General features: G+C 47.9%; 1 protein-coding gene across 4 annotated transcripts in view; it reads right to left on the bottom strand.

Moving 5' to 3' along the window:
- The window catches only part of LOC138846993 (paired immunoglobulin-like type 2 receptor beta), a 30,533-nt gene that overhangs the window by 1,478 nt on the left and 2,733 nt on the right, over positions 1 to 26,322 (bottom strand). Inside the window, exons 3-5 of one of the 4 annotated variants that reach the window (XM_070064433.1) lie at positions 9,189 to 9,392; positions 1,170 to 1,200; positions 247 to 296 (exon numbers count right to left, since the gene is read on the bottom strand). In XM_070064433.1, the coding sequence (XP_069920534.1) occupies positions 247 to 296; positions 1,170 to 1,200; positions 9,189 to 9,392 (285 nt within the window). Of the gene's footprint in view, positions 1 to 15; positions 297 to 1,169; positions 1,201 to 9,188; positions 9,393 to 26,322 lie in introns of those variants that run through there. The other 3 variants (XM_070064432.1, XM_070064435.1, XM_070064434.1) reach the window with 3 other exon arrangements.

Genomic DNA, 26,322 nt, shown 5'->3' with positions numbered 1-26,322 from the left:
AGAAAAGAAAAAAGGTATGTGGAGATGGTGTGGTGTGACAGCCAGGGTGGAGAGATGGGCAGGGCCCTAGCACTCAAAGGACTCCGGAAGCACCGAGCACCTTCCTGCTAGGTCAGGATCACATGGGAGGGTTGGTGAGGAAGAGTAATGGGGACAGTGTTGCGAGGGGCACCCATGTAGGGAGGTGTTTGGGGAGGAAGGAAGGGCTGAGGGCAGACACTAAGGCAGGCCGGGGTGAGGACTTACCTTTATTCCCAGTATTCTCGTATGTCTCCTCAGTGTGTTGTAAGTGTTCCCTGTATGGGAGTGAGAGTGGGAATAGGTAGTCTGGGCAGAGCAGAGGTGAGACACATACAGGGCCTGGCTGTCCTTGCAGGCATCCTGCAACGTGGCCTGGCCTCAGGGTGAATGCTATGGTTTGGGGCTTTCAGAAGGAGGCTGCCTGGAGGAGGAATCGAGGCAGTGTGTGGGGTGGCCTGGCAGAGGTCCCCCAGTGCTGACTGGAGGTGGATATTCTGGGGAAGCTGCTGGTAGTGGGGAGACAAAGGGGAGGCAGAGGAAGGAAGGGTCAACCCCTGTTCTCTGCCTCTGTGGGCACTGCGTTGGCTAAGCTGGGGGAATGACACCAGGTTCTCTGGGCAGGGACTCAGCCTGGTTCCTGTGCGGAAGAGGGCTGGAGGAGACAGCTGTAAAGACACAGCAGGGAGAGGGGCTTCCAGCAGGGAAAATATGGTGATGGCATGAAGGGGCAGGAGAAAAAGGAGAGGTGGAGGTGAGGAGGACAGGAGAGGTGGGGCTGGCAGAGGACAGGGAGGCAGAGACTGCCAGTGCTTTAGACAAAAGACAGGCTCAGGAACCACAGGCAGAGCATGCATGGGTCCCCTGTGAGGTGCACCGTGGGCCAAGGACAGCTTGGGCAGAGAGCAAGAGAGAAGAGGGACAAGTGGAAGAGCGCTGCATCTGGGAAGAGGTTCTGAGACAGAGAGACAGCAGGACGGAGGCTGAGGATGTCAACAGCCCGGGTTGTCTGAGGGAGAGGACACGGACCTGGTGAGTTGGGGCCTCGAGATGGGCTGTGAATCACGCTGGGGGCTTTGTACAAGGCTGCTAGCTCCCTGTTTCTCAAACCAGGACCCACCCTACCCACCCCTAGGAGTCCAAGCACTCACCTGGCTGGGGTTTTGGCTGTGGCCGGCCGACCTGTGGGAGGACCAAGGGCACATCAGTGTCACACGTATGGCCACTCCACCCGCCTTCTCTGCCATGTCCTGCCCTGAGACTGCTCAGAGGTACCAGGGCAGCAGTGTAGCTGGGAGCAGCTGGTACCCAGTGGGCACTCTGAGGCCAGACCACACATGTCCTCCCTGCCCCCTCCCCGTGCCCTGCAGAAGCAGCCCCTGTGCTCTCCCTCTGCATGGGGTTTGCACACATGCAGTGGCTTTTCTGTCACTCAGGCTTCTGTGTCCCTCCTAGGGTGTTCCGATGCCACCCCCCACCTGGTCCTGTCTCCTGAAACCCATGCTGTCTCTCCCGTACCCAGTCCCCTGCACGTCCTGCTGAGGGCCTCTGCCACGTGGATGTCCTTTCTACCTCCCTCCTCATCTCGGGGCTCTCCTCATGCACAAAGACAGCCTCTGACCACAGCACTTGCCACTCCCCCAAGTCAAGCCCGTCCACTCCCACTCCTCATCCCGGCCCTGCAACTCATTTCTTTCTTTGAATATAGGACCTGAGAATGTGAAAAATGAAACTCTGCCATTTTCATATTACAGCTTTTCTTTTTTAGCATTCTCCTCTTCCCTCCCTACTTCCTTCTCCCTAAAACTTAAACAGATTTTTTTCGTTTTGTGATAAAAGACCCATAAGTAGAGGGCATTTGTATAGTGCTTAAGCAGCTGCTTGGGATGTCCACCAGTAGTACCAGAGTGCATGGGTTTGAGTCCCAGCTCTTTCCATTCTAACTTCCTGCTAGAATGCATTTCCTAGGAGGCAGCAGCAAATAGCTCAAGCACAGAATGCCTATTACCCAAGTGGGAGACCTGGATGGAATTCTGGGCTCCTGACTTACACCTGGCCCAGCCTTGGCTGTTGCAGGCACTGAGGGAGTGCACCAGCAGGTAGGCAGTCTCTCTGTACTTCTGTCTCTCCTTTTCAAATAAACATTGTAGAGACACATAGAGGGAAAGATGCTGTGGTGCAGTGGGATGGACGACTGTTGGGGACACCTGCTTCCCATATTGGAGTGCTGGTTTGAATCCTGGCTGCTCTGCTTCCAATCTAGCTTCTTGCTAATGCATCCTGGGAGGCAGCAGCTTGGGTGCTTGGGTCTCTGCTACTCATCTGGGAGACCTGGAAGGAGCTGTGGGCTCCTGGCTTCATCTTGGTCTGGTCCTGGCTGTTGCAGGCACTTGGGGAATAAACCAGTGAATGGAAGATCTTGTTTCTCTCTCTCTTCCTGATAGCAGGAAATCAGTACTTTGCCTTTCAAGCAGATGAAAAAATAAACCTTTTAAAAAAGACACATAGACTACCATCTTAACCATCTCCAAGTGTACAGTTCAGTAATGTTAAGTATATTTATATTGTAATGAAACAGATCTCCAGGACTTTTTCATTTGCAAAACTGACACTCCACCCAATAATTTCCCATTTCTGCCTCCTCCCAACCCATGGCAACCACAATTCTACTTTCTTACTCAGTGGAATCATACAGTGTTTGCCCTTTTGAGATTTGTTTATTTTATCATACTTAGTATAATGTCTTCAGTGTTCATCCATGTTGGAGTAGGTGTCAGAATTTCCTTCCGGGGGCCATGGTGTAGTGGGTAGTGGGTAGAGATGCTGCCTGCAGTGCCGGCCTCCCATGTGGGTATCAGTTTGAGTCCTGGCTGCTCCACTTCCAATTCAGCTCTCTGCCATGGCCTGGGAAACCAGACGAATATGGCACAGGTGCTTGGGCCAATGCACCCGCAGGAGAGACCCATATAAGCTCCTGGCTCCTGCCTTCAGATTGGTACAGGTGTGGCTCTTGTGGCCATCTGGGGAGTGAGCCAGCTGATGGAAGACCTCTCTCTTTCTGCCTCTGCCTCTCTGTGACTCTGCCTTTGAAATAAATAAAAGAATTTCCTTCCTTTTTTGTCCCCCAAAGATGTTTTTTTTATTTGAAATGCAGAGCTACAGAGAGGCAGAGAGAGAGAGGGAAAGAGAGGGTGGGAGGAGAGGGGAAGTGGAAGGGAGGGAAGAAGGGAGGGAGGGAGGTCCTCCATCTACTGGCTCACTCCCCAGATGGCCTCAATGGCTGGATCTGGGCCGATCCAATGCCCGGAGCTTCTTCCAGGTCTCCCATGTGGGGTGCAGGGGCCCAAGTTCTTGGCCCATCCTCTGCTGCTTCCCCAGCCTATAGCAGAGAGCTAGATTGGAGGTAGAGCAGCTGGTTCTCAAACTGGCATCACATATGGGATACTGGTGCCACTAGCGGAGGCCCAGCCCACCACAGCACGGCGCTGGCTCCATTTCCTTCCTTTTTACGATGATAATATTTCATTGTAGGTGTAAACTTACTCTGTTTATACATTCATCTGTTAGTGGACATTTCAGTTGCTGCCACTCTGGGTTGTGACTAATATGGTTTCGAACATGGGTGTACAAACATGGGTGTATGGTTGTACTGTTTTAAAATTTTGAGGAACCTCCATACTGTTTTCTATAACAGTTGTAGCATTTTAATTAAAATCTAATATTTTGAATTTTTTCTTTTTAATTTGAAAATTAGAGGGAGAGACCTGCAGAATCCTCCATCTGTTGATTCACTCCCCAAATGGCCTCAACAGCCAGGGCTGGGCCAGATTCAAGCCAGGAGCTTCTTCCAGATCTCCCATGTGGGTGCATGGGCCCAAGCACTTGGGGCATCTTCTACTGCTTTCCCAGTTGCATTGGCAGGGTGCTGGATTGGAAGTGGAGTATCTGAGAATCAAACTGGCCCCCATATGGGATGCCAGCATTGCAGGCAGCAGCTTAACCTGCTATTCCACAGCACTGGCAATTGCAACTTTTTACATTCACACACTAAGAGTGCATAAAGCTTCTAATTATTTCACAGTCTTGTCAAATCTGTTGTTTTCGGGGTTTTTTAAAGTAGTAGTTACCTTAATGGGTAACAGTGAAAAGTGATTTGCATTTCTCTGATGATTAATGATTTGGACATTTGTCATATATTTTCTAACTTTACCATCTATTGAGAAATGTCTATTTATACCTTTTGTCTATTAAAAAGTTTATATGAAGGGCTGGCACTGTGGCGCAGTAGGTTAATCCTCCGCCTGCGGAGCTGACATCCCATATGGGCATCGGTTCTAGTTGTGGCTGCTCCTCTTCCAGTCCAGCTCTCTGTTATGGCCTGGAAAAGCAGTAGAAGATGGCCCAAGTCCTTGGGCCCCTGCACCCGCGTGGGAGACCAGGAAGAAGCGCCTGGCTCCTGACTTCAGATCAGCGCAGCTCTGGCTGTTGTGGCCATTTGGGGAATGAACCAACAGAAGAAAGATCTTTTCTCTGTCTCTCCCTCTCCCTGTCCGTAACTCTAACTCTCAAATAAATAATAAAATCTTTAAAAAAAAAAGTTTGAGAAGCATACAGACAGGGAGAGGGGAGAGTCTACATCTGCAAGTTCACTCACCAAATGCCTGTGATGGCCATCTGGGCAGAAGCCAAAGCTATTAGCCAGGAATTCATTCCAGGTCTGCCAGGTGGTGGCAGGAACCAGTCATTGCTACCTCCCAAGATCTGTATTAGGAGGAGGTGTTGTCAAGAGCCAGAGGTGAGTATTGAACCTAAGTACTTTGATATGGGGCCTAGGCATCTCAACTGTGGTCCTAACCCCTCGGCCAAATGTCTGCTCTGTGCACTTTATTTATGAGAGGGAGACAGAATGAGAATGAACAAACATGCCGGCCAGCCCGCATCCGCTGCCTCACTCCCCAGATGCCTGTGCAAGCTGGAGCTGGGCCAGAGATGAAGCTGGAAACTGAGAATTCAGTCCTGGTCTCCTATGGGATGACCGGGACCCAGTTACTTGAGCCATCACCAGCTGTCTCCAAGAGTCTGCGCCTGCAGGAAGTTTTGTTCAGGAGCCAGAGGTGGGCCTTGAACTCAGGCATTCCAGTATGGAATGCAGGCATCCCAGCTGCTAGATCAAACATGCCTCGCTCCCCTTTTTAATCAGGCTATTTGATTTTTGGTTGAATTGTGGAACTACTATATTCTAGATATTAACCCCTTGGAAAACATTTACAAATATTTTCTCCAACTCTGTAGGTTACCTTTCATTCTGTTGATTGTGTCTTTTGGTGAACTAGAGTGTTTATGTGTGTGGTGTAGCTCTATTGGCCTATCTTTTCCTATGGGGATTGTGCTTTTGGTGTCATCCACAAAAGTAACTGCCAAGTCCAATGTCTTGAGGTTTTTCCTCTCTGTTTTTTCCCCTGGAGGTTTATGATTTGGAGGTCTTATATTTAATTATGTAATCCATTTGAATTTTATTTCTGGTATAAGATAAGGGGTAATTTTCATTTTTTTTAAAGATTTATTTATTTGAAAGTCAGAGTTACACAAAGAGAGGTCTTCCATCCGGTGGTTTACTCCCCAGTTGACCTCAATGGCCAGAGCTGTGCCGATCCAAAGCCAGAAGCCAGGAGCTTCTTCCAGGTCTCCCATTGGATGCAGGGGCCCGAGGACTTGGGCCATCTTCTACTGCTTTCCCAGGCCATAGCAGAGAGCTTGATCAGAAGTGGAGCAACTGGGTCTCAAACAGGGGCTCATATGGGATGCTGGCACTTCAAGCCAGGGCTTTATCCCTCTGTGCCACAGCGCCGGCCCCTCATTCTTTTGTTTATGGATATGTACTTTCCCCAGCACTCTTTGTTGAAGACACTATCCTTTTCCTATAGAGTGGTGTTGGCATTCTTGTTGAAGATTATTGGCCATATAGTCAAGATTTTATGGGCACTTCTGGTATCTCTATTCTATTCCATTGGTCTGTTTGTCTGCAGTATCATGATTTTTTGATTACTGAAACTTTGAAATATGTTTTTGGGAAATAAGGAAGTATGTGTCCAGTACACTTGGCTATTTGGAGTACCTTGAGATTGCATATGACTCATTTCTGCAGGAAAGGCCATTAGGATTTTGATAAGGATTGCATTGATTCTGTGGATTGTTTTGGGTGCAGTGGAACTTTTGACATTAATTCTTCCAATCCCTGAATAAGGGATGTTTTTTCATTCATTTGTATTATTTCTGATTTCTTTCAATAGTAGTTTGGCTTTCAGTGTACAAGTTCTTCCCCTCCTTGGTTAGTTTTTGTCCTAATTTTTTTAAGATTATTTATTTGAGAGGCAGAGTTACAGAGAGGCAGAGAGAAAGAGAAGTCTTCCATCTGTAGGTTCTCTCCCCAGATGACTGGAGCTGCACCAATCTGAAGCCAGGAGCCAGGAGCTTCTTCCAGATCTTCCACATGGGCGTGGGAGCCCAAGGGGGTTATCTTCTACTGCTTTCCCTGGCTATAGCAGAGAGCTGGATTGGAAGTGGAGCAGCTGGGACTTGAACCGGTGCCCATATGGGATGCTGGCACTGCAGGCAGCGACTTTATCTGCTACGCCACAGCGCTGGCCCCTATTCTAAGTTTTTTGCATTATTTTATTGTTTGTTTTAATTGTAGACAGACTTGTGATCTTACTTTTCTTTTAAGATTGTTCATGGGTAGTGAGTAGAAATAAAGGCACAATTGAGGTTTTTTTTGTTTGTTGGTTGATTGGTTGGTTTTTGCAAGCAGAGTGGGACAGTGAGAGATAGGGACAGAGAGAAAGGTCTTCCTTTCATTGGCTCACCCCCCAAATGGCCGCCTCGGCTGGCATGCTGCATTGATCTGAAGCTAGGAGACAGATGCTTCCTTCTGGTCTCCCATGCGGGTGGAGGGCCCAAGCACTTGGGCCATCCTCTACTGCCTTCTCTTTATTATGTGAATATTATATTATTTTAGTGATGGTAGCTTAATAATTGTGAGTGCCAGTGATCACACAGTGCTAACTCTTGGCCATCCAGACGACTCCATGTAGGGGTTGAAGCCCACAGCATCTGTCTTGTTGTATCTCAGCTTTGCTGGCTAGGATGTGAAACCAGGGTTCTCCTGCAGGCTGATCAGACTCTTATCTCTTCCCCTTTGTGCTTTAAGTTCTGATGTGACGAATCTCCTTTCTTTGCATGTTTTCTTGAGAGTAATTTCAACTACAGTTGGAGGATATTGGGGCATAAACAATTAATGCTGCTAGTTTGACCTTTGCTTTGAGTGGAAAATGTACACATCCAGTTTTCTGATGGACAAGTCTACTCAGAGACAGGCCAGTGTCTCAAGTGTAATGGATCCCAAACTAGAGGCATCATATTTCCTTTTGACACATGGTCCTCCTCCTCCATTCCCTAATTACTCTCCATTTATGATGGTTTCATCACACCCTCATTCAACCCTGTCGAAACGTGAAACTGCTCCCTCATGGCCACATCAACCTAGTCATCACCTCTGCCTGGTTTTACTGCTTAAGCTTTGCTGGGATCTGCCCCGGCCCCTCCTTACACAGCACCACTGCCTTAGACTGATGTGCCTGCCCACCCCCAGGATCTCTCCCACAGCCTGGTCCCATGTCTGCAGCAGGAACTGGGGCTGCCACATTGCTGCTTCACCTCATCTCCAGGAACAGAGGCTCGTGGATGTGAATGACAGGGGCTCTTCTCCTCTCTCCTGCTTCTGCCTCCAGCGTTGGGATCCCTACAGTCCTAGGAACAGTTTATTCCATCTCTAAGGCCAGTGAGTAGCCTCTTCACTACCCTCACTGCTTCATGTATCATTATTTTCTTTAATTGAATTTTTTCATTTATTTATTCAGAAGGCAGAGAGACTGAGACAGAAAGGACAGAGACAGAGTGCTCCCAGCTGTTGGTTCATTGCCCATATCCCACAACAGCTGGGTCTGGGCCAGGGCAAAGCCAGTATCCAGGAACTCAACAAGTCTCTTGCATGAGGGTGGCAGGAACCCAAGTACTTGGGACCTTACATGATGCTTTATAGGTTTTTTTTTTTTTTTTTTTTTTTTTTTTTTTGACAGGCAGAGTTAGTGTGAGAGAGAAACATAGAGAAAGGTCTTCCTTCCATTGGTTCACCCCCAAAATGGCTGCCACAGCCAGCGCTGCGCTGATCCCGAATCCAGGAGCCAGATGCTTCCTCCTGTTCTCCAATGTGGGTGCAGGACCCAAGCACTTGGTCCATCCTCCACTGCCTTTCCAGGCCACAGCAGAGACCTGGACTGGAAGAGGATTAACTGGGACAGAACCGGTGCCTGAACTGGTGCCCTAACTGGGACTAGAACCGGTAGTATTGGCGCCACAGGCAGAGGATTAGTGTAGTGATCCACAGTGCCGGCCTCTAGTGTGTATATTAACAGGAAGCTGGATAGGAAGTGGAGTCATGACATGAACTTAGCTACATCTGTATGGGAGGCGGGTACCCCAAGAGGCATTTTAACCACTGTGCCAAATGTCTATTCCTTATTTTTTATTTTTTGAGACATTTGGTCCATGTCACTTCCTCTGGGAAGTCTTCCCTGGCTATTTTTCTTGCAACCCTAGCCCTTATCAAATGAGGCCATTGACCTTTAAGATGTGTCCCTCCACCAGCTGAGTTCCTTGAAGGCAATGTATGCTTCATTTACTTTTGTATCCTTGATTTCAAACCAGATCTAGCAGGTGGCAATCATCCAGTGCTTGCAGAGCTGAGCCAACTTCTTGTCCCTTCTGCTGTCTCCTCACTTTCCCAGGGCAGGACCCTCCCTCCTTCCAACCATGAGACAAGGGGGAGGATGGAGGAGAAATGACTGAGGCAGGAGGAATGTGGAAAGTGATCAGATTGTGTGGAGAGGGATGGATGGTTCTCTACTTACATCTTCCCAAACCTCACTTGAGGAGCCTGTGACAGATACAGGTCGCCAAGCACAGACCTCAGGGCCTGATTTGGTGAGTTTATTTAAGGGAGCCCCGCCAGGCCCTGCAATTTTCAGGAGCACCCTGGGTGACTCTGATGCAGGTGGGTGTTGAGAAACTTGCCATTGGGCAGCTTGGGGGAGAGCGGGTGCTTGTCTACTCACCTTTCGTTTTCTTCCACCTGAGAAAGACCAGCAGTCCCAAAACCACAATTTTGAGCACAATAGTGGCCGCTGCCAGCCCGACTGCAGCTTCCAGACTCAGAGGCTGTGACTCCGGGCTCCCTCTGCCTTCTGTGACCCTGAGGCCTGCTGTGGTGGCTGCAGTGGAGGCTATGTTGGTGGGTCTCTGAGTGGTGGTCTTGGTGGCTGGGGAGATGAGAAATTAGCATTAAATGCTTTGGTGGGGTGGGCACCTGGGTGGAAGTGTTGCATTGTGTTCCCGGGTGTGGAGGAACAGTGAAGCCAGGGAGCTGCTTTAAGAAGCTGCACAAGGAAGGGAGGAACATGGTGTAGTGTCAAGGGTTAGAATCCACGTTGCTCAGCTTCCATCCAGATGCTATACCACACCTCAACCTCATCTTTCCCTTACAAACAGGGGAACGGAATCACATGTTAAAAGCACTTTGTTATTGCTGACAATATATATTACACAACGTGTGTTTTCAGCCGTATTAAGCTCAGAGGCATTAGTACATTCACGTTGTTGTGCAATCATGATCTCCTTCCATCCACAGAACGTTTTCAATGTCTGGGATGAAGGGTGAAGCCAGTCAACCACAACTCCCCATCTGCTCCCCTAAGCCCCTGACAAACACCAGGCTGCTTTCCATCTCTGAACCTGATCACTCAGGGACCAGTGTAGGTGGACTTGGTGCACAGGCAGTTGTTTTATGGACTGTTTTTTTTTTTTTTTAGATTTATTTATTTTATTTGAAAGGCAGAAATAAAGAGAGACAGAGAGAGAAAGAAAGATCTTCCATCTGCTGGTTCACTCCCCAGATGGCTGCAATGGCCAGAGCTGCTCCGATCTGAGGCCAGGAGCCAGGAGCTTCTTCTGGGCCTCCCACATGGGTGCAGGGGCCCAAGGACTCGAGCCATCCTCCACTGCTTTCCCAGGCCATAGCAGAGAGCTGGATTGGAAGTGGAGCATCTGGGACTTGAACCGGCGCCCATGTGGGATGGAGGCAGTGGTTTTACCTGCTAAGCCACAACGCCAGCTCTTCCAGGGCTGTTTTAATAAGTGGGAAAAGGCCCATGAACACACATAGTTTATATCAGAAACGTGATTTAAAAGCTACTACAAATAGTTAATACCTCCTTTGTAGAGATGTTTAATGTACCAGTAAAAAACTAACATAACAGCTACAGGAAAAAATTTACCTTTAGATTATTGTGAACCAAATTTTATGTCTACTCTTACTAGAAATAGTAAACATCATCTCTCAATAGAGCATTTAAAATTTTGAAGTTAGTAAAAAATTTATAGTTACTTGCTATTTAGAAAATAAAAACAAGGAGTCTGCATGCATTGTGTCATAGCAGGTAAAGCTGCCACCTGTGACTCTAGCATCCCACGTGGGTGCTGGTTCAAGTCCTGGCTGCTCCACTTTTAATCCAGCTATCTCCTGATGGTTCTGGAAGATCAGTGGAAGATGGGCCATGTGCTTGGGCCTTTGCACCCATGTGGGAGACCTGGATGAAGTTCCTGGCTTCAGCCTGGCCCAGTCCTGGCTGTTGCGGCCATTTAGGGAAGGAATCGGTAGATGGAAGATTTCTCTCTACCTCTCTCTCTCTGTAACTCTGAATTTCAAATAACTAAATCTTTTAAAAATTTAGATTTTAAAAAAGAAAAGTGTATATTTAAAACACTTGGACTATGGCTGAAGCTATGTTCTATGTTAAATTCATAGTGTAGATACTTGTACTTAAAATTGAAAGAAATTTTTAAAAATTCACTTTATTAATGATAAAACGACCCATCTGCTAGTTTACTCCCCAAATGCCTGCAAGGCCTGGACTGGGCCAAGGCCGAAGCCAGAAGCCAGGAATGCAATCTAAGTCTCCCACTGTGGCACATGGGCACTACTATGCTAAATGCCTGACCAAAAGAAAGTTTTTAAATAGGGCTAGCATTGTGGCACAGACACTGGTGTCCCATATTGGAGTACCAATTGCAGTTCAGCTATTGACTTTCAATCCAGCTTCCTGTTAATGCTCCTGGAAAGAGAGCTGAAGATGTCCAAGTACTTGGGCCTCTGCCACCCACATGACCTGGCCCAGCCCTGGCTTTGGCGGCCATTTAGGGAGTGTGCCAGTGGATGGGAGTTCTCCACTCCCTCTCTCTCTGTGTTATTCTGCCTTTCAAATAAAGATTAATTTTTAAAAATATTTATTTTAGTTATTTGAAAGGCAAATTTACAGAGAGGGAGAGACAGAGATCTTACATCAATCAGCTGGTTCACTCTCTAAATGGCCACAACAGCCAGGGTTGGACCAGGCTGAAGCCAGAATCCACAAGCTTCCTTCAGGTCTCCCGCATGGGTGCAGGGGCGCAAGCACTTGGGCCATCTTCTGCTGCTTTCCCAGGCATATCAACAGGGAGCAGAATTGGAAGTGGAGCAGCAGGGACTTGAACCAGTGCCCATATGGGATGCCAGCATCACAGTTATCTTTACCTACTATGCCACAGCACCAGCCTCTGAAAAATACTTTTTTAAATGAATGGACAAAGGGAAGAATTTTGGCATAGCAGTTCTGTCTTTGCTTGGGAGGACTGTGTCCCTTATCAGAGTGCCTTGGTTTGAGTCCTGGTTCTTCATTCTGGTGCAGTTTCCTGATAATGCACACCCTAGGGGGAAGCAAGTGAAGGCTCCAGCACTTGGGTTCTTGCCACCTACATGGGAGTCAAAGTTTGAGTTGCGAGCCCTCGGCTTTACTCTAGCTCAGACCTGGCTGTTGTGGGCATTTGGAAAGTGAACCTAGGAATGGAAGGAAGACCTCTGTCTCTATCTCAGCATTAAAAAAAAATAATAATAAGTAAATGAGATAGTTTCCAAAGGATAACTACCACAACCAGAGAGGAACCAGCCCTAAGGAAACTCAGAGAAAGAAAGTAATAAGAACTTATGTAGGAATAAATTTATTGAGGAACATACAGCAAAAGGAGTAATAAGTGGTTATTTAGCAGAAAACAAAAAAGATAAGCATATCTGACAGCAACTGGAAGTCTTGAAATCATGAGTGAGTATATGCTCAACTACAAAGTTGGTAAAATTAAACATGAAATTTTTTTTAGAAACTTAAAAAAATTGAGTTAACTAATGGTAAACTTTGATCATTAGACAATTTGAGAACATTCTTAAAGAGTTACATTCATAAACATAAGGATTCTGATACTAAGGATGTGACAGATACATTCTTACAAAAATTTAGGAGATAAAGGGAGGTGTTTGATGTGGTGATTTAAGATGATGCTTGGGATGCTTGCATCCCATACTAGAATGGTTGGCTCTAGTCCCAGCTCCTCTGTTTGTTGTTGTTGTTGTTTGTTAGGTTTATTTATTGATTTGAAAGGCAGTTATAAGCCGGCACTGCGGCTCACTAGGCTAATCCTCCGCCTTGTGGCACCGGCACACCGGCTTCTAGTCCCGGTCGGGCACTGGATTCTGTCCTGGTTGCCCCTCTTCAAGGCCAGCTCTCTGCTGTGGCCCGGGAGTGCAGTGGAGGATGGCCCAAGTGCTTGGGCCCTGCACCCCATGGGAGACCAGGATAAGTACCTGGCTCCTGCCATCGGATCAGCGCGGTGCGCTGCCCGCAGTGTGCCGGCCACGGCGGCCATTGGAGGGTGAACCAACGGCAAAGGAAGACCTTTCTCTCTGTCTTTTTCTCTGTCCACTAGCCTGTCCAAAAAAAAAATAATAATTTAAAAAAAGGCAGTTATAGAGAGGCAGAGGGAGGGAAAAACAATTCTTTCATCTGCTGGTTCACTCCTCAAATGAATACAACGGCTAGTTTTGGGTCAATCCAAAGCCAGAGCTTCTTCCGCGTCTCCAACATGGGTTCAGGGGCCCAAGCACTTGGGTCATCCTCCACTGCTTTCCCAGGCTATAGAAGAGAGCTGGATCAGAAGTGGAGCTGACAGAATTTGAATCGGCATCCATATTGGATGCAGGGACTGCAGGCGCTGATTTTACCCATTACACCACAGTGCCAGCCCTTCTCTGCTTCTGATCCAACTTCCTGCTGATGCATACCTTGGAAGAAGAGGTCATAGATCAATTACTTGCGTCCCTGTCACTCAAGTGGGAGACCCCAATTGAGTTTCAGGCTCTTGAATTTAGGCTGGCCCAGTCCTAGCTGTTGCAGGTTTTTAGGGGGATTGAACCAGCACATAAGGTCTCTCTGTCCCTCTCTCCATGTTTCAAATAAATAAAAATTTAAAGGAAAGATAATACCCAGAGAGAAGTTACCATACTGTAGAAAAATATGGAAAATTCTGCAATTCTAATCCATTTCATAAAATGATACCATAATCCTGATAACACTCAAAATTTTTTGAAATGCAGATTAAGTCATGAATCTTAAAAAAAAATGGCCTGAGTGAAGGAAAATATCCAGTATTGGCAAGGACTTAGGGTAAGAGAAACTCTCATACAATGGAAGTAATACGGCACAGCCTTTGAGAGTACAGTTTGAGAACATGTATCGAAAAGTAAGAGACCCATTACTTTGTCCCAGTAATTCTAGCGCTAGGAATTTCTCCTGCTTGCCAAGTATTGAAGTGTTCTTTGCAGCTTTGTGATGCAGCAACAACCTAAATGTCTGTATTTATTTCAGGGGTGGTGGGTTTTTTGTTTGTTTGTTTAGTGTTTCTTTATTACAGTTACTTGAAAGAGTGGCAGAGAGACAGAGACAGATGTCCATCAGCTGGTTCACTCCCCAAATGCCTACAATGTCCAGTGCTTAGCAAAAGCCAGGAGCCTGTAACTCCATCTGGGTCTCCCCCAAGAATGGCAGGGATTATTTGAGACAGCATCTGCTGCCTGTCAGGATGCGTTAACAGGAAGCTGGATTGGCAGTAGGGGAGACCAAATTTGATGAACTGGCATTCTGATATATGTGGGTATCCCAAGCAGTGGCTTAAGCCATTGTGCCACAGTGCCTGCCCCAATGTCTTTAGATAGAAGACTGATTAAATAAGTTATGATGCATCTTCCCATGGGATACCATGCATTCATTTAAGAAAAGGAGTAGCTTTCATGAAAAGATATTTGAGATATATTAAAAATAACAATTTGGAAATTACAGAACAGTATATAGTTTGATCGTATGTATGCCATAACTGTAAGATCATTTCCACAGAAAGCAGGAGTAATGACCGGAGAGAGTGAGTGGGCTGGGGTAGAGGGGCTGTTACTTGTCATTTAACTTCCTTCCATATTGTTTGAATGTTTGTTTTTACCATGTGTAGAGGTTACCAGTACCATTGTTAGTTTCAGAATATAGCAGTTACTTGTTTTGCGGTTGTATAGCATGTCATTTAGAGCAAACAAATTACACATAGCTTATGGAAAACTGAGGGCCCCTGCATGTGACTCCTCACTCCCTTCCCACTCCTGGAGGGCAGCTATTTTCAGCTCCTTTAGTTATTTCTTCGGGTATTACTTCCTTTTTTTATTTTTTTTTATTTTTATTTATTTATTTTTTTTGACAGGCAGAGTGGACAGTGAGAGAGAGAGACAGAGAGAAAGGTCTTCCTTTGCCGTTGGTTCACCCTCCAATGGCCGCCGCGGCCGGTGCGCTGCGGCCGGCACACCGCGCTGATCCGATGGCAGGAGCCAGGAGCCAGGTGCTTTTCCTGGTCTCCCATGCGGGTGCAGGGCCCAAGCACCTGGGCCATCCTCCACTGCACTCCCTGGCCACAGCAGAGGGCTGGCCTGGAAGAGGGGCAACCGGGACGGAATCCGGCGCCCCGACCGGGACTAGAACCCGGTGTGCCGGCGCCGCTAGGCGGAGGATTAGCCTAGTGAGCCGCGGCGCCGGCCACTTCCTTTTTTTAAATAGCAGGCGTATATTGCTGTTGCTCGATTTGGTTGTCTTACAGAATTGTCTGTTCACTTCCTACTGTTGAAATTGAGGATGTAGATATCTCAACATCCTCATTTTCTTCATTTGACTCAACTTTACAACATCAGCTATTTCCCTTTGGTGAAGTGAGTTCTTCACTTGGTTTCTAGTGTATCACCCTCTCTTGATTCCTCTACCTCTCCCGCAGCTTCTTCTAGTCTTTGCTTATTCTTCACTTCTACAACCACTGTCGTCAGGACTCAGTCCTAGGACCTCCTTTCTGCCTATATTTATTCCTATGTGATCTCTACAGTCCCCTGACGTCAGAGGTAAGTGATATCATGATGACTTCCCAACCTGTGTATCTCGCCAACGTTACCCCTACACTGCACACTCGTAGATCTTACTGCTTACTCAGGCTCCACGTGTATCTCAAGTAACATCTCACCAAGACAGAACTAACTCTCGAGTTCTCCCAAGCCTGTTCCCCCCCCACTTTGCTTCCGCTCCATAAATGGCAAGTCCATCTTTTCAGGTGCTCAGGCCAAAGTCATTAGAGTCCTCCTCGGTTCTTCTCTCTCTTTCTCACCCTACATCCAGTCCATCTGCAAATCCTGGCTGCTTTGCTTTTATTTATTTATTTATTTTTTTGACAGGCAGAGTGGACAGTGAGAGAGAGAGAGAGAGAGAGAAAGGTCTTCCTTTTGCTGTTGGTCCACCCTCCAATGGCCGCCATGGTCGGCACACTGCAGCCGGTGCACTGCGCTAATCCGATGGCAGGAGCCAGGTATTTCTCCTGGTCTCCCATGGGGTGCAGGGCCCAAGCACTTGGGCCATCCTCCACTGCACTCCCTGGCCACAGCAGAGGGCTGGCCTGGAAGAGGGACAACCGGGACAGAATCCGGCGCCCCGACCGGGACTAGAACCCGGTGTGCCGGCGCCGCAAGGCGGAGGATTAGCCTAGTGAGCCGTGACGCCGCCCTGCTCTGCTTTCAAACCCAGGTGCGGGCCAGCGCCGCGGCTCACTAGGCTAATCCTCCGCCTAGCGGCGCCGGCACACCGGGTTCTAGTCCCGGTCGGGGCGCCGGATTCTGTCCCGGTTGCCCCTCTTCCAGGCCAGCCCTCTGCTGTGGCCAGGGAGTGCAGTGGAGGATGGCCCAGGTGCTTGGGCCCTGCACCCGCATGGGAGACCAGGAAAAGCACCTGGCTCCTGGCTCCTGCCATCGGATCAGCGCGGTGCGCCGGCCGCAGCGCGCCAGCCGCGGCGGCCATTGGAGGGTGAACCAACGGCAAAAGGAAGACCTTTCTCTCTGTCTCTCTCTCTCACTGTCCACTCTGCCTGTCAAAAAAAAACACCCAGGTGCATTCCATCTCACTGGTCTCCCTGCTTCTGACCCTCTTAAGAGTCCTATTCCCCACACAACAGCCAAAGGGAGCCTTTTAAAGTGTCACTCAGGGGCTGGTGCAGTAGTGCAGTGGGTAAGCTGCCATCTGCAGTGCTGGCATCCCATAGGGACACTGGGCTGTTCCACTTCCAATCCAGCTCCCTGCCAATGCACCTAGGAAAGCAGCAGAAGATGGCCCAACTCCTTGGGCCCCTGCACCCATGTGGGAGACCTGGGAGAAGCTCCTGGCTTCAGCCTGGCCCAGCCCTGGCTGTTGTGGCCATTTGGGGAGTGATCTAGTGGATGGAATACTTCTCTGTCTCCTCTCTGTAACTCTGCCTTTCAAGTAAAAAATAATCTTTTATTTTAGTGTAAGATCTCAAACCTCAGCAGGAAACCCTCACTAGCTTGCATTGTTCTCAGAGTAAAAGTCAGAGAGGTCTCCCCATGGCTTTCAAGCTGCCCCCACTGCTGGCTCTGACCTCATCTCTTTCCACCCTCTGTTCCTTCACTCTGCTTCTGCCACACTTGTTCTGTTTTACCAGAATGTTCTCCCGGCCATGCCCCTCCTGCCCCAGTTCCTACAGATCTGTAGCTAGGTTGGGTCTTTGTGCTGACTTCTCCAGATAACATTTCCACAACTACTCTCCACCCTGCTTTGTGCCTTTGGAGGTCAGCCTGGTAGACTCCATCCATGGGCTCTCTTGCCCTCTGATTTCCCACGCAACGGCCATTGGGAGCCACCCACAGGAGATGGACGTGAGTAGAGTGGGTCAGGGTATTCCATCGCAGGCCCTCGTGGTGGCTGTGTTGACTGTGTCTCTCCAGGGGCTATGGCTCCTCTGCGACCCTCCTGTACATTCCTACCCTCTCTGATTTCCCTCCCCTTGCTCCTGAAGTCGGCTCATAGTCCAGGGTTAGCCACCATCCCCAGCTGGTTTCCCAAACTGTGCCTTACTCCAGGTTCTCCCTAGTTGCCCTGTCTGCATGTCCATTTCTTGTGGGGCTCTGCCTGTGAGCCCCAAGGTGTTCCCTAATCAGTCTTAAAGTGACATCCTCAGCAGCTTCCTATCTGCCTCATTGTTCTCTTCTTTGGACATAAAAGTTGTTCATTTATTTGCTTATTTATCTTTTTCCTGCACCACAAAGTAAGTTCCATCACTGCCTGCATTTAAAAAAAAAAAATTCTTGGCCGGTGCCGCGGCTCACTAGGCTAATCCTCTGCCTTGTGGCGCTGGCACACCGGGTTCTAGTCCCGGTCAGGGCGCCAGATTCTGTCCCGGTTGCTCCTCTTCCAGGCCAGCTCTCTGCTGTGGCCAGGGAGTGCAGTGGAGGATGGCCCAAGTGCTTGGGCCCTGCACACCCCATGGGAGACCAGGAGAAGTACCTGGCTCCTGCCATCGGATCAGCGCGGTGCGCCGGCCGCTGCAGCCATTGGAGGGTGAACCAACGGCAAAGGAAGACCTTTCTCTCTGTCTCTCTCTCTCACTGTCCACTCTGCCTGTCCAAAAAACAAAACAAAACAAAAAACATACTTGAGGTACAAAGAGAGACTGAATTCCCATCTGCTGGGTTATTCCCTAAATGCCCAGAAGGTTGGGGGTAGGCCTCTTTTGCATCTGGGAATTAGGAACTTAATCTGGGTCTCCAGATGTAAATGGTAGGGACCTAACTACCTGAGCCATCAGCTAGCTGCTGCCCTCCAGGGTCTGCATTAGTAGGACACTGGAACTGGGATCAAGCTGGGACTGAAACCCAGACACATGTAATGGAGTGTGGGCATTCCAATAGGCATCTGAACCAGCAGGCAAATATCACCCCAGTTTTTTTTTTTTTTAAATGGCTGTTTTTCAGATTAGCACTTGGCACAGTCAAAATATTTGTTAAGCAAACGAATGAAATGTTTTTCCCTAGGAATTTCTTTTTTTTAAAGATTTATTTTATTTGAAAGGCAGAGTTAGGCAGAGAAAGAGAGGTCTTCCATCTGCTGGTTCACTCCCCAAATGATCACAATGGCCAGAGCTGAGCCAGTTTGAAGCCAGGAGCTTCTTCTGGGTCTCCCACGCAGGTGGAGGGGCCCAAGGACTTGGGCCATTTTCCACTGCATTCTAGGCTATAGCAGAGAGCTGGATCAGAAGTGGAGCAGCCAAGACTTGAACCAGTGCCCATATGGGATGCCAGCACTGCAGGCAGCGGCTTTACCTGCTACGCCACAGCACCGGCCCCTTTCCCTAGTAATTTCAAGGCATTCAACCATTGTTTTCCAGCTTCCCTATGTGCTTCTTGAAATTTATAGAATATTCTTTTTGTCCCCAGTGTTTTTGAATTTTGTATTGCTGAACAGGTCATTGTGTTTTTGTCCGTCTGTTTGGGCTTGTTTTGGAAAACTTTTGCCATTGTTTCTCTGTTATCTTCCCCACGATCTTTCTTCTGTTTCTGGAACACCAATCCTTCAGAGGTTGGATCCTCTAATGTTCTTATCTCTCATTATAGATTTTGTATTGCTTCCCTATGGCAGCTATAACAAATTACCACAATCTGGGTGACATCAAATAGCAGACTTTGGTTCTCACACAGCTCTGGAGGCCAGAAGTCTATGCTCAAGGGGCAGCAGGGTTGTGTTCCCTCTGGAGAAGAATCTGTTCTTGGTTCTTTCTGGCAGGTGTTCACAGGCATCCCTCAACTTGTGATGCCATTGTTAAAGAGTCTGCCTCTGTGGCCACAAGCCTTCTCTTCCATCCGTGTCATCTCACTCTTATAAGGACAACTGAGAATACATTTAAGGACGGCCCAGCTAATCATGGATAATCTCATTGCAAGATCCTTAATTCAATTCTATTACCAAGTAAGGTAATATCTACTCTTTTGCCCCATAAGGTGATGGTCACAGGTGTAGGGATTGGGATGTGGACATATCTTTTTTTTGGTTGGCAGGGAGAGTTGTTATCTACTCCCCTACACAGTTGCTAACCCTTTGGCATTTTTTCTTCTACCTTCTGTGAGGTTTCTACAAATGTTATCTTCAAATACTTTCATGGAATTTCCCAGTTTTGTTATTTTATGTTGAATTCCTAAGAGCTCTGTGTTTACCAAGCATCTTTGTGAAGCATGTGAAGTAGTCTGCTTTCATTACTTTAATAAAACACCTGAGGGGAGGCACACGGGACGGCAGAAGGTTTTTATTTTGTCTGACAGGAGGTTCACAGTCCTCGACTGGTCAGCTCCAGCTGTTCTGGCCCTTGGTGATGGTGGACCATGTGGAGGGAGGATCACAGTCATCTACCCTCTGTGTGGTCTCTCCTTATAAATCCATCACAGTTCAATGACGGATCCCACCCTGGCAACATAATCTAATCCAAGTACTTCCCAAAGGTCCCACCTTCAGAGGTCAGTTGAATCAAGCCTCCACCTAATCCTTCAACCACTAGCATTCATCCATTCACATTAACTAATAAGATTTTGGGGTTTAAACATCTACACAACTTTGGGGAGCCAAATCTTATTTACTTTATGACAGCATCCTTTCTTGTTGTCTGTACAAATTTCTTAACTTTCTGAACAGAAGAGAATGATCACTTTTTAAAAGTTTTATTTGTTTTGTTTTCTTCCTATTTGTTTTGCTCTCTGAATTTTGTGGGAGAAGCTTTTCTTAGGTGTTTTGTAGAATAATATGTTTAAATGAGGGCTCTAGCCTTGGGATTCCCAGGTACAGCTGGGCCAGGATGCAGTCCTTAGTGCTGTGGAACTCCGTGAGGTGACAAGACCCCAGTCTCCTTACCACTTACGTCTCTGGAGTTCCAGCCACAGTCCTTCTGGTTCACCTGTCCTGGAGAGCAATCCTCTAGTCTTCAGCAAGAGTTAGAAATGGAGGTTTTCCTGATTCTTTTTTTTTTTTTTTTTTTTTTTTTGACAGGCAGAGTGGACAGTGAGAGAGAGACAGAGAGAAAGGTCTTCCTTTTGCCGTTGGTTCATTCTCCAATGGCCGCCGCGGCCGGCGCACTGCGGCCAGCACACCGCACTGATCCGATGGCAGGAGCCAGGAGCCAGGTGCTTTTCCTGGTCTCGCATGGGGTGCAGGGCCCAAGCACTTGGGCCATCCTCCACTGCACTCCCTGGCCACAGCAGAGAGCTGGCCTGGAAGAGGGGCAACCGGGACAGAATCTGGCGCCCTGACCGGGACTAGAACCCGGTGTGCCGGCGCCGCTAGGCGGAGGATTAGCCTAGTGAGCCGCGGCGCCGGCCTTTCCTGATTCTTAAATAGACTTTGTACTGATCCTCTGAGAGACAGAGAGAGACGGGGGAGGGGGGGGACTCTTCCATCCATTGGTTCACTCCCCAAATGTCTGTAATGGCCAGAGCTGGGATGACTGAAGCCAGGATGCAGGATCTCTTTCTTGGTCTCCTACATGGGTTCAGGGGCCCAAAGACTTGGACCATTTCTCGAGCAGCTGATCAGAAGTGGAACAGCTGGGAATTGAACCGGCACACATATGGGATACTAGACTGCGGGTGGTAGCTTTCCCTGCTATGCCACTGGCCCATCCTCTGATTTTCAGATCCATCTTCACTGCCATTTTCAGAGGCACCCAGAGTTGGCATTACTGAAACTTCGGTGGGTCTGGCCATTCTTCTGCATTTCCCTACCACTGGGTTAGGGTTTAACTCTTCTAGTCTCTGAGCCAATCTATCAAGACAGCTGCAGCTTCTCTATTTTATTTTATTTTTTGTATACTTAGCTAATTATTTTTAAAGATTTATTTGTTGGGGCCTGCACTGTGGTGCAGTGGGTTAATGCCCTGGCCTGATTGCTGGCATCCCATATGGGTGCTGGTTCAAGATCCGGCTGCTCCACTTCCGATCCAGCTCTCTGCTATGGCCTGGGAAAGCAGTGGAGGATGGCCCAAGTCCTTGGGCCCCTGCACCCTTGTGGGAGACCTAGAAGAAGCTCCTGGCTCCTGGCTTCAGATCGGCACAGCTCCAGCCTTTGTGACCAACTGGGGAGTGAACCAGCGGATGGAAGACCCCCCCCCACCTGCCACCTCTCTCTCTCTCTCTGTAACTCTTTCACATAAATAAATAAATCTTTTTTAAAAATCTGATTTATTTATTTATGTGAAAGGTGGAATTACAGAGAGGCAGAGGCAGAGAGGGACAGAGACAAAGAGGTTTTCCATCTGCTGGTTCACTCCCCAGATGGCTGCAATGGTTGGAGCTGGGCCAATCCAAAGCTAGGAGCCAGGAGCTTCTTCCGAGTCTCCCACGTGGATGCAGAGGCCCATGGACTTGGGCCATCCTCTACTGCTTTTCCCAGGCCATACCAGAGAGCTAGATTGGAAGTGGAGCAGCTGGCAGTCGAACTGGTGCCCATATTAGATGTTGGCACTTCAGGTGGTGGCTTTACCCACTACACCACAGTGCCAGCCCTCTAGCTCATGTATTTTTTTTTTATTTTTTATTTATTTATTTATTTTTTTGACAGGCAGAGTAGACAGTGAGAGAGAGAGACAGAGAGAAAGGTCTTCCTTTTGCCGTTGGTTCACCCTCCAATGGCCGCCGCGGCCAGCGCGCTGTGGCCGGCACACCGCGCTGATCCGATGGCAGGAGCCAGGAGCCAGGTACTTCTCCTGGTCTCCCATGGGGTGCAGGGCCCAAGCACCTGGGCCATCCTCCACTGCACTCCCTGGCCACAGCAGAGAGCTGGCCTGGAAGAGGGGCAACCGGGACAGAATCCGGCGCCCCGACCGGGACTAGAACCTGGTGTGCCGGCGCCGCAAGGCGGAGGATTAGCCTAGTGAGCCGCGGCGCCGGCCTAGCTCATGTATTTTTAAGCTTGAAGATTTTTGTCTTAAAAAATTCACTATGTGGAAAGAATGGGTCTTCAAAAAGGAGGTACCTTTCTCTGAAGGGAGGAGAGAACTTCCACTTTGACTATGACCTTGTCTAAATAAGATAAGAGTCGGTGAACTCAAAAGGCTTCCATAGCCTTGGAAACTCATGACTGGAGCCTAGGGAGATTACTGATGCCATAAACAGGAGTGTCAATTTGTAAAGTCAACAACAGGCGTCACTGTGCACTTACTCCTCATGTAGGATCTCTGTCCTTAATGTGCTGTACATTGAGATTTAATGCTATAATGAGTACTCAAACAGTATTTTTCACTTTGTGTTTCTATGTGGGTGCAAACTGTTGAAATCTTTACTTAATGTATACTAAACTGATCTTTATATAAAAAAAATTGAAAATGAATCTTGATAAGAATGGAAGGGGAGAGAGAACGGGAAAGGGGAGGGTTGCGGGTGGGAGGGCAGTCATGGGGGAAGCCAATGTAATCCATAAGCTGTACTTTGGAAATCTATATTCATTAAATAAAAGTTTAAAAAAGAATTCACTATGCTATCATTTTAAAAGATTTTTGGGACAAAATAGAGGTCAATATATACATATAACTCTCCCTGTTTTTCAGAATTTATGCATTTTTTTAATTTGACAGGTAGAGTTACAGACAGTGAGAGAGAGAGAGACAAAGAGAAAGGTCCTCCATCTGATGTTTCACCCCCTAAATGACCGCAACGGCCGGAGCTGCGCCGATCCGAAGCCAGGAGCCAGGTGCCTCCTCCTGGTCTCCTATGCGGGTGCAGGGCCCAAGCACTTGGGCCATCCTGCACTGCCTTCCCGGGCCACAGCAGAGAGCTGGACTGGAAGAGGAGCAGCCAGGACTAGAACCCGGTGCCCATATGGGATGCCGGCTCCGCAGGTGGAAGATTACCTAGTGCGCCACGGTGCCGGCCCCTTATGCATTATTTTTGCAATGACAATTATACAAAAATTTCTAATCTTGGGCATTAACAATAAAAATATAGAGTAGTGGAAGAGAAAAAAATTCTTATGAGACATGACCTTTAGGGGAATACTGCCAGAATTTACTGAGCGATATTAATTAGGACCCATTCCTGAGGAGGTGGGAAGGTTGTATATTAATACTGATTTCAGTTTCTGTTAATTGTTTTTATAGATTTAATGTACTTGTGGTTTAAAAGATCCCAAGGAGTGCTTTTTTCAAGAGTGTGGCAAACTTACTCTAACATTTAAAAAAATATTTATTTGGAAGGCAGAGTGACAAAGAAGGAGAGATGGAGAAAGAAAGATCTTCTATCTGCTGGTTCATTCCCCAGATGGCTGCCGTGACCAGGGCTGGGCCAGGCTAAAGTCAGGAGCCTGAAACTCCTTGTAGGTCTCCCATAATAGTTGCTGCAGTTCATGTACTTGGGTCATCTTTGGCTGCTTTCCCAGGTGTATTAGCAGGGAGCTGGATCAGAAGGGGAGCTTCTGGGACTTGAGATGTGCTGTACCGTAATGCCAGCCCCTTATTCTAATGTTTATATGAAAGAACACGCAGGCAATAGTAGCAGAGTTTTTGAGGCAGAAGTAATGAGGCTGAGGTAGAAACAGTTGGATTAGCCATTGAGATGTGATCAAGTTGCAGTCACTGGAACAGTGATATGGACATCAGAAAAGACAGATCAGTGAAAAAGAAGACTGACCAGAAATGGATGCTCTTCTACAATAGAATTAAAAAACTAGACCTAGTATATCAGTATAGAAGAGAAAAAAATGGTCAACTTGGGGTCAGGCAAATGGATTCATTGTTAAGTAAAAAAATGAATTTAATTGTTTACTTCATGCCATATGTAAAATAAATAATTACATTAAGTAGTAAAGTTGAAAACAAACCATATAAAATCAGAACAAAAGTAGAAACTTAACAGTAAATATTTTTGGGGTCGGCATTGTGGCTCACTTGGCTAACCCTCCGCCCCAGTTGCCCCTCTTCCAGTCCAGCTCTCTGCTGTGGTCCGGGAAGGCAGTGGAGGAAGCCCAAGTGCTTGGGCCCTGCACCCACATGGGAGACCAGGAGAAGCACCTGGCTCCTGGCTTTGGCTCGGCACAGCTCTGACTGTTGCAGCCAATTAGGGAGTGAAACAACAGAAGGAAGACCTTTCTTTCTGTCTCTCTCTCTCACTGTCTGTAACTCTAGCTCTCAAATAAATAAATAAGTCTTTTTAAAAAAATAAGAGGGGCCGCCTATGTGGGCAAAGGGATGAAGTGCTTGACTCCTGGCTTCAGCCTGGACCAGCCTCAGCCATTGGACCCATTTGGGGAATAAACAATGGATGGAAAATCTCTCTTTCATTTCTTTGCCTCTCAGTGAATAGATATTTTTTAATTACCAAGGCTGAAACAATTAGATTTTGCTACAAAAATAAAATATATAAAAAATCCAACCACAAACTTAGTTGTGTTTGCCACAAATATTTCTTTAGCTTGTGACACTTTTCAGTTGGATTAAAAAGATACCTTTTTATTACTTTCCACTATTTTTTAAATAATGGGCATACATATCCAATTAATTGAATAAAATATTGATGAGAAAAGTCCTTCTGATGCAAGGAAAAATGAAAGGAGGAATTAACTAAATAAGGAAGAACAGATTAAGAAGAATAACAGGCCAGCGCCGCGGCTCACTAGGCTAATCCTCCGCCTGCGGCACCAGCACACCGGGTTCTAGTCCCGGTCAGGGCGCCGGAGTCTGTCCCGGTTGCCCCTCTTCCAGGCCAGCTCTCTGCTGTGGCCCGGGAGTGCAGTGGAGGATGGCCCAAGTGCTTGGGCCCTGCACCACCTGGGAAACCAGGCTCCTGCCTTCGGATCAGCGCGGTGCGGCGGCCATTGGAGGGTGAACCAACGGCAAAGGAAGACCTTTCTGTCTGTCTCATTCTCTCACTGTCCACTTTGCCGGTCAAAAATAACAATCTGGGTTTCCTGTTCCCTCTATATATTTCCTTATGTGGCAAGAAAGATAAATCATGGCTGTCTTGCTCAGGGGTTAACCAGCAGGAGGCAGTGAGTGTTGATTCCAGAAGGAAGGAGGGATTTATCACAGAAGTTGTTTACAATCAGCAGTACAAGTGATCACAAAAAGCAAACCCCCATAGCTGACCTCGTTTTCCAGTGTATCCTATTATCACCTCTGAGAGAGACCCACTTCCCAGACTTCACAGACAGACAAACCTCGGGTTCCAATGCCCCTACTAAGTAGGCGATGCATTTCCTTGTTAAGTCCAGAGTAGATCAAGGCAAACAATATGAACAGCTCCACAGACGAAGCCAAAGAACTGGTAATTAAGAGAGGAGCCTCTGCAGGGAAGTGGTCTGTCAAGTCCCATCTGTCCAACTAGTGAGGCTTTGGGCAGCTGTTCAGATCTGCTAGCCTCAGTTTCCCTGTCAGTAAAATGAAGATGCAAGCAGTGCCTCCTGTTACGGTAGGGTCATGGCAATTGCAGACAGAGTTACTTAACCCAGGCCCCCGGCCTTCTGCAGGCAGCAGCAGCTGTTTCGGAGCAAGATCAGAGTGGAGATGGGGATAATGGCATGAGGAGAAGAGGATAAGAGGATAAGGGCCAGTGTGAGGCAAGGAAGGTAAAGAGGCTGGAGGCAGAGGAGGAGGAGACGAGAGAGGGGAGAGATGAGGGATGTGTTCTGAGGAGCACAGAAAATGGGGAGACTGGACAACCAGGTGATGGGGTGTCAGCTGAGCACTGGACAGCTCCACCTCCATCCATTGGGCATCTACCGGGTGTTCTGGGTTGAGCTGATGGCTATGGGAGACAAGACATGGTGCCCATACATGGACATGGACAAGTGAAGGGAGCTGCCCCTGGAGGATGCAGGGTGGGGTCCAGAGCAGACAGAGATGGAGCTTCAGTGAGGAGCAAGAAGGGACGAGAACTGGGAGTCTGTCAGGGGCTGAGGCTCGAGGACAGGGGTAGAGAGGGAGAGAGAGTTTAGG

Source organism: Oryctolagus cuniculus, chromosome 19, assembly GCF_964237555.1.
Source record: "Oryctolagus cuniculus chromosome 19, mOryCun1.1, whole genome shotgun sequence".
NCBI lineage: Eukaryota > Metazoa > Chordata > Mammalia > Lagomorpha > Leporidae > Oryctolagus > Oryctolagus cuniculus.
This window is presented reverse-complemented; position numbering and strand designations above follow the sequence as displayed.